The 8,354-nt window shown below is 29.0% G+C and overlaps 1 protein-coding gene across 4 annotated transcripts; it reads left to right on the top strand.

Moving 5' to 3' along the window:
* Nucleotides 1-244: 244 nt before the first annotated feature.
* On the top strand, nt 245-5,235 carry LOC105462512. 4 transcript variants are annotated; one of them, XM_011709158.1, is made up of 5 exons: nt 245-387; nt 919-1,194; nt 1,279-1,517; nt 2,564-2,861; nt 3,481-5,235. In XM_011709158.1, the coding sequence occupies exons 2-5, from the start codon at nt 967-969 to the stop codon at nt 5,215-5,217; spliced, it is 2,502 nt and encodes an 833-aa protein (XP_011707460.1). In that variant the 5' UTR covers nt 245-387; nt 919-966; the 3' UTR covers nt 5,218-5,235. The 4 variants fall into 4 exon arrangements, with proteins under 4 accessions (XP_011707460.1, XP_011707459.1, XP_011707456.1 ...); XM_011709157.1 differs by having other exon boundaries at nt 919-1,388; nt 1,467-1,517; XM_011709154.1 differs by having other exon boundaries at nt 919-1,517.
* Nucleotides 5,236-8,354: the final 3,119 nt, after the last annotated feature.

Raw genomic sequence — 8,354 nt, 5'->3', positions numbered from 1 at the left:
TATATATATATACGTATATATATAAATTAAAACAAATCAGCAAAAATTTAATTAAATTATATATAAAATAAACGAAAAATTGATTTAAAATCATTTATAACATTCAATATAATCAAATATCAGAACAAAAAAATAAAAATTTTATTATAGATATTTTTCAAAGATTTAATGGTGTTATGGCTGCATTCTGATATTCGCTGAAAATCTATAATGCACGTAATGTATGCTATAGATTTTCAATATTGACAATGAATATCAAAATATAGCCTATAGAACAATACACAGAACACATATACACATTGTGGACACTTGATAGAATTTGGAATTTCACGAAATGCCAGTATTTATAAAAAACTTACAGATCGTGCGAAATAGAAAAAATACATTGTGAGTAGATACTTCAGAAACATATTCTTCACGATATATTTATATTACAAGTTTTGTGGGTTTCTTAACCCTATTTGCAAAGTGAGATTCTTTCAATATTGCCCAATGTTTTCAATATAAAACAGAATTTTTGTAATTTGAATATATATCTCGGTCTCATCATTTCCGATTAGCTTTATCAACCGATTATATTAAGAACTGCTAATTGCTAAACTGATCATACTTAACCTAATTTCGTAATTATTAAATGAAACGTATTACTTAATTATTAATTACAATTATTATCTTTTACATAAATAAATTATAATTTACAGAAAATGAACAAGAAAACAAAATAATATAATTAGTTATTAAGTTTGCAGTTGGCAATTCTTAAATAGATGTAATCGGCTAATCAAACCAATCGGGATAGACCGACTCTATATGTAATCTCAATCCATATAATCATATGAATTTATCGAGTTTTAATTGTGTTACTAGTTATTTCATGAAAAAGGCAGATTTTACTAAGTATTTATGACATTTGTATAGGACTAAACTTAAAGTAAACTATAAAGTTTTACATAAAGATTTACATTAATGGAGATATTACCAAAGAATTCGTACATACTACCTGAACAGTGTCCTTTTGAAATCCAAGAAATTAAAGAGATTTCTACGAAGACTGATTCATCAATTAGCAAAGATCAAAACAAAGATATCACCAAGAAATACTTTTCCCATTTCGATTTAAATGAGAGTTCAGCATTAATGGACAGAGACGAAATATTTGATGGAAATACAAAGACTTTACTGGAACAAAACCAGGCAAGTGATTACAACAGGACTAACAATGTGAGTCGACACGTGATTGAGTTAAGCGACAATAACTCCAAGATGGTTCTGCGGCAGCAATTCGGAGAGATAGCAGAATGTGGAAATTCAAATTTGCAAAACAACGCAATGGATTATGAAAATATGGAAATTCTTCGGAAGCTACCACCGGACACGATTGTGATAAGGCAAAAAACAAAACTAGAGGATAGCAATTCCAGAGAATTGACAGAAACGTATAGTAATGATAGCTGTTTGATTTCCAGCTATACGGATGTTAAAACGAAAGGAATTTCACGAACTCTCAGAAACAAAACGTAAGCTACATCAAAATATACATTACATAACATAAATTATATATAACAAATATATGAATGTATAAATATATATACATATAAATATTAATTGTATATAATAATTTTATAATTTATATATAAATATATTTAATTGTATGTTTTGTGTGTGTGTGTGTGTGTGTGTGTGTGTGTGTATGTGTGTGTAAACTAAAAACTAATTTTTATTAATTAAAATAGTAAGTAATAGTTTCAATATTTTTATACAGTATACAAAATTTTTTAAGTCTTCAACAAATCTAAAATATGGAATTTATTTAGAATAGATCTAATTCAATAAAATAATAAACTTTTGTATATTAATACTTGTGTTACTTAAATAACTTTTATACACAAAATATAAGTATAAAAGAATATGAATAATATTTTAATTTTATAAAAAAATTAATAAAATAGATGTTTTATTATTATTATAGTACGTGTAAGTTCTAAATTTATTTCATAAATTCTAAGAATTTTTTGCGACCTGACTTATTTATATATTGATCTTCATACTATTTTATACTACTATAATATATAAATCTCGATCTTTATACTATGTATTTTATACTACTATATATAAATCTTAATTTTTAATCTGTCCTTTTAAGCATTATTTACTAACATTTTTTTTATATTTACTAATATAAAGAAAATATAAAGAAAATACCAGAATATTAATCAACATAGTAAATTGTAAGATAATAATAATATGAAACTTAACTTATGAATGAAAAGCGTAACTTACAAATTAAATTTAAATTTTTACATAATTGTGATTGATGAAAAAATTTAGATATCTACAAAACATTAAATATTAATATCTAATACCCAATTGATTGATATTTCTATTTAATCAAAAACAAATTGTTTCTAATAAAAACACGTTATATATAAAGGGCTTACTTTATAAAGTAATTTTATATAAATTATGACTGTACATATATACAGAAAAGACATTAACTTCATTAGAATGAATAATTTATAAAAAATTTTTTAATATTTAATATTTTATACTTAATTTTTTTCAGTCTCAAAACGATAGAAGTGAGACGAAATCCCATGCGAGTGTCCAAAAGAAATATTGTTAAGGATTTTTCTAGACCCAAACAACGATTATTAGCCAATAACAAGAAAGAATTTTTTTCGGATTATGAATTTGGGAAACGTATAAAATCATCCGCGATGCCATACATGAACACCAGATCTGTTACTCGAAAGATGTATACTGTAGGTGCTACTTATCAAGCACCTACAAAAAAAGATGAGACGGAGTGGAAGGAATGGCCCGTGCATGGAATGCATGAGAGACCAATCTATCATCCTCAAGTAAAATTATCTTTCCATATATATAATATAATTTCTTATTTATATCATATATTCTTTAAATTATAAATTATGTATCCTTGAATTTGTTAACCATTAATTAACCTCATCAAAATTATTAAAGTTAAACTTTTAGAAAGTTTGCATTCATTAATTTTTGAAATTTTAAAAATTTTTTTCTTATGTAACTTTTTCAACATTATGTAATTTAGTTTTTCATCTTAAATTTTTATTTTATTATACATATTTTTAGATCAAAATTAATTAAAAAAGATTTATTCAATAATATCAATAATAATTAATGGGTTGAATAATATCAATAATAATTAATGGATTGAAATAAAACATTTCGCACACTTTAAATTTCAAAAAAGCAAATAAATAAATGTAATTACTATAATTTTAATAAGTGGGTCTCTAATTTTTAAGTAATATTGATTAGAAACTTATTTCACTACAGTTTAATTCTCAGAAAAGACATGTACATTTTTAAAAAATTTGGATAATTAGAAGAAATAATATAATTTCTAATTAATTTTCACTTAAGAAAGAAAAGATTCGATTTTAATTTTATAAAAAGTTGATCTTATTTAGCACATCCTTTATATGTTTATGTTCTTAGGCTGGTTTAGCAGTGGAGTATTTAGGAAAATATTTCACCAGCCTTGATGGATTATCTTATTGCGAGATTATTAATGAGCCTGATATCGAAGTGGTCTCTGTCGATCCGTATTGCAATAGACGAGTATCTTCGGCCGAAAAGAAGCTAAAGGGAAAGATGAGAACAAAAAATAAACGTTCATTGAATACTAAAGATGCATGGAATACATATCTCTCTATGAATAACAAATCTTTTGAGACATGTATGCATGAAAGTCTTCATTGTGTATTTGGTTATTGTTCGCAAGTTATGACACCAATTTATAAGCATACTGTAGAAGAAAAAATAACAAAGCTGATGATTTCTGCAGCCAAGACAAACTCTTTAGAATTGGCGAAAACCACAACAAATGTCAAAAGTAATGTTACAACTTCTTCCGAGAATGCTAAGCTTACAGAAGAAACAAAGTTATTAGAAGCCTATGCTATCGCCATGGCGCAAAGCATTCAAAATAAAGATATTACTAATAGCACAAATGATCAAGGAGTCGCCTCAACTTTTCCGTCATCTTCAGCAATGTATGTACCAAAAGCACAGACAATGAAGCTTAACAGTTCAAAGATTACTTCGCAGAATGGAGAAATGGTTAAGATGAATTTGAAACAGATTATTCGGGACGCTCCAAACAGTTCTCTAATTTTGTTGAGAAGTTCGGCTACAAGATCTGCGAGTGGCGATGCTTGCGTAGCAACCGCAAAAAATATATTTAACTCGGCAAAATCTGAAGATGCGTCTAACAACGAGACGTTGATGGGAATGTCAATTTACAAGAAGTTGATGTTTGTGAAAGAACCGGCTTCGAAATATGATAAATTATCAATGAATAACTTGCATACCTTGAAGAGGTATGCTACGGATACACAAGAATATACGACAAAGAAGACTTTTTTCGAAAACTCACTGGATAACAAGAAAACTATCCAAGTTAAAGAGGTACATGAAAGCAAAAATCCTGAAAAAATAAAGATGAATAGAGAATCAGATAATAGAATATCTATAACGAGTTCTAATAAGAACTTCGCATGGTGCACCAATAAAACTTCGGAGATTGCCAGAATCTTATCGGAATACAACGAAAGCACGTTGAGAAAGTCCTTGACGCAGAATCAAATTTATAGTTCAAGAGATATAAAAACAAGCTTGACGAATCCGAGCATCAACAATTTGCCGAAAAACCTCTGGCAAAAGAACGTAATAGATGAAAATCAACAATTTATATCCTATCCAAATACGAGTTTTGATTTCCCACAGGGAAAATGGAAAAGGCTTCATCTAATGCTGGAGAAGACCAAGGACAGTCAGATTACTGGTAGCAATCAAAACACTCGGAAGAGCTCTTCAACATTATTAGAAAATCATAAAGTTTTTTCAAAGGATCAACAAATGAACTCAAGCACATTGAATTATATAAAAAAGAATTCTATTGACTCTCATAAGGATATAAATAAACACGAAATTATCATGATTGATGTTAAACCGAAAGAAGAGAAATCGAAATGTTTTAAAGATGAATCGGAGATATCAAAAATGGGAACGTTGGAAGACCTTCTGGAGAACACTGCGATCTTATATTGCGCCGCCAATGGAGTTCATCAAGATGATTTATCGAACTATATTAATGCCCTTGACAGCAAGCAAAGCATTCAATGGTTAGAGACTTGCAATACTTCTGTGTCATACAAAAAATTAAAGAATTGAAATATTATTTTATTTAATGCATACGGTATTATTATTAAGTTCACATAGTTATGCTTACTTATTTAAAGTTTTATTAATGAGATAATTTTATGGAAAGATAATTGTTTATAATAAATTAGTACTCTCGGTTTATTTTATCTTAATTATCTTACAAAACAATGTATAGAGAGATATAAAAGAATGTGCGTGTGCGTGCGTGCGTGCGTGCGTGCGTGCGTGCGTGCGTGCGCGCGCATGTGTGTGTGTTAATATTATACTAAAACTTAACGTAGAAATTTAGATAATTACAATAAATTAATAAGATGTTTATTCCATTAAAATCCTATTAATAAACCGCCTGTTCTATTAAATATTTATTTAATTATGATATTTTCGGTTTTATTAAGTTTTTTGAATCTTTTGTGTGTACTTGATATTATAATGTAGGTAATATGAAATTAAACACCATTGGGACGTACGTGTCGTATTTGTACGTGAAGAATCAAGGCTCAAAACTTTTTACCAGTTTCGTTATATCTATAAGATTTTGACAAGTTTTTTGATTAAACATGAAATTAAAAATAAATAAAAATTACGTAATATTAAAATATATAAAATTATATTTTAAGTTTATTAAATTTTAAATTAATTTGAAAAATTTAATATTAATTAAACAAAATTGATGTATTTGTCTTAGAACATCTAAATTTAAACGTAATTTGAGATTGTAGTTAGTATTGGAGATTCCTAAACATTAATTTTATTTACTAAACTCTAAAGTTACATATAGTTACAGAGTACGCTAATTGTAAGTAAGACAACAGTTTGTATCTCATGTATACAAACTCGAATCTATAGAAGAGAAAAAGAAAATGAAAATTTCTCTGTTTCTCAGTCTCTCTCAAAAAATTAAATATTTTAATTTAAAAATTTTATTTTTTTAACCGTACTCGTTTCTTCAAAAATTAAAAACTTTTCCCAATAATTGAAATTAAACGCGATAGTCTCTAGATTTCTCCTGCAATGATTATATAGGTTGAACGAAAAGTTCAATTTTTTACTAAGAAATGGCATTATAGTATAAACACAAAAAAACGAACTGTGGAACGAACTGTCAATCCAATGAAATAGTTTAAGAGGATCCTAAACCCTAGATCAAACTCCAAAAATCCGCTGTTTTACCGACAATTTGTGAGTATGTATGCGTGCGATATTGATTAGTGTGTAGTGATGTGTCATGTTTATAACCACATTAATATATCTCACGCATACATATACACAAATTTGTCGGTTAACGCAATATATTTTTATTTAGGCTTCTATACTTAATTCTAACGCCTCACATATATTAATTTCTTTATCGTACATCTGGCTCTGCCTTTATTTCATATAATCTGCCTAACTTTTCCGAAATAAACGTTTGGGTAAATTGATAGCATTAGTCGCCATGTTGAGGTTAAAATGGATAACGAAATCTGTAATTATTTTATTTTTTCCCGTTTTTGATACAGAATACACCAGAGTCCAGATACATTAGCATGTTTTAATCGTGGAAAAGGAAATTTTATTCTATGTGATTAATATACGAAGTAATTAGTAACCAACAAAAATGGTATTTTTGTCGGTAAAACAGACGACTATAGCATCCTCTTACAATTAATAGTAATAATACTACCATAGGATAGGCTGAAAGCGGACATGTCCGCGATTTAGCTGAGACGGGCGATTGAGCTGGTTTCAACGCCTCTATGTCCACAAAACGTGGACATTGAACTACATAGACAATGTCCACGAAATTGTCGGTAATGTCCACGAATTTTTGGTGGTAATCCGTGCTATGTCCACGATTTAGCGGTTGTGTTCCGTGCTATGTGCAGGAATGCGAGTAGGTTAGTTAGACAAGGACGGACATCAATCTCGGTCGTCCTTGTCTCACCATCAGCTAACAAACACGGAGGCACGGAGCTCGAGCGTCTTGTTTATCTCGCGGACACACTCCCCTCTCTCCCGTCCCGTTTTTGTGTCACGCTTCGTTACGGAAATTCAGAAAGAGGATTTCGGGCGATTTCTGGCAGCGCTAATGGAAAATAGTTAAAAGGAATTTTTTCAATATAAATTTTATATGCTGTCGTGACACGCGTGCATATGATTTATGCGTAACAAATACGCGCGTGTTCAATATATTGTACAATAAATAATAAGAAATAAATGAGAATAATTAAAATAATAAAGATATTTGACGTTTTTATTAATTTTTTCACTTCCAAGCGATTTTATGTAAAATTTAGCTATTATAGTTTAATAAATCGCAAGTGAGATATCAATAAGTTTTGAACTCCTGCTTTCAGAAAACTCTTTCAACTTGGTGATAGCGTGTCTGCCTAGTAATTGTGAGATCGCCGCGTGCCCGTCGCGTCTCGACGAATAATTTTTTTTTTTATTTAAAAATTTTACTTTTTGCAAAAAGAAAGTAATAAATCACACGGATTTATACACTTTGTCTATTTACTTCCCATAAAAAAAACTTGTACATACATTTTCCCGTTTTTATCATACTCGCTGCCTTGAAAATTCATTTTCTAAATTGCTGTGTATTAAAACTAAAATTTCTACATTTAGAAAAGGAAAAATATTATGAATAATTGCCTTAGATTAAATTATTCATAATATTCTTACATATCTAAATGTAGAATTTTTAATTTTAATACACAGCAATTTAGAAAATTAATTTTTAAAACAGTGAATATATGATAAAAAAAAAATGTATGTACAAATTTTTTTATGAGAAATAAACGAACACAATGTATAAATCCGCGTGATTTATTATTATTATTATTTTACATTATAATTAAACATTCTTATTTAAAAAAAATTTATTCAGCGATACTCGCGTCAGTCTCATCTCGCGAGTCAGACACCGCCGTCGTCGGCATAATCGCTGTCATATTTTATATTTTTATTATGTAACATCAAAGTGTGTGTGTGTGTGTGTGTGTGTGTGTGTGTGTGTGTGTGGGAGGAAGCTGAGAGAGTTAACGCACGCTATCGCGGCTCGCCCGGTTTGAGACCGAAAGAACACGACTTCTCGCTTATCGTCATCGCTTCGCGGCTGGCGGTTTCCTTTCCTTCCGAACACGACGACGACGACGACGGCGAAG

This window comes from Wasmannia auropunctata, unplaced genomic scaffold (assembly GCF_000956235.1).
Source record: "Wasmannia auropunctata unplaced genomic scaffold, wasmannia.A_1.0 LD336097.1, whole genome shotgun sequence".
Taxonomy (NCBI): domain Eukaryota; kingdom Metazoa; phylum Arthropoda; class Insecta; order Hymenoptera; family Formicidae; genus Wasmannia; species Wasmannia auropunctata.
This window is presented reverse-complemented; position numbering and strand designations above follow the sequence as displayed.

Bases quoted from the DNA above. Each gene is read 5' to 3' on its own strand.
- LOC105462512 (XM_011709154.1), top strand. From the start codon at position 967: ATGGAGATATTACCAAAGAATTCGTACATACTACCTGAACAGTGTCCT. The intron at 1,518-2,563 runs GTAAGCTACATC...AATTTTTTTCAG, and splicing joins CGAACTCTCAGAAACAAAAC to TCTCAAAACGATAGAAGTGA. The intron at 2,862-3,480 runs GTAAAATTATCT...TTATGTTCTTAG, and splicing joins GACCAATCTATCATCCTCAA to GCTGGTTTAGCAGTGGAGTA.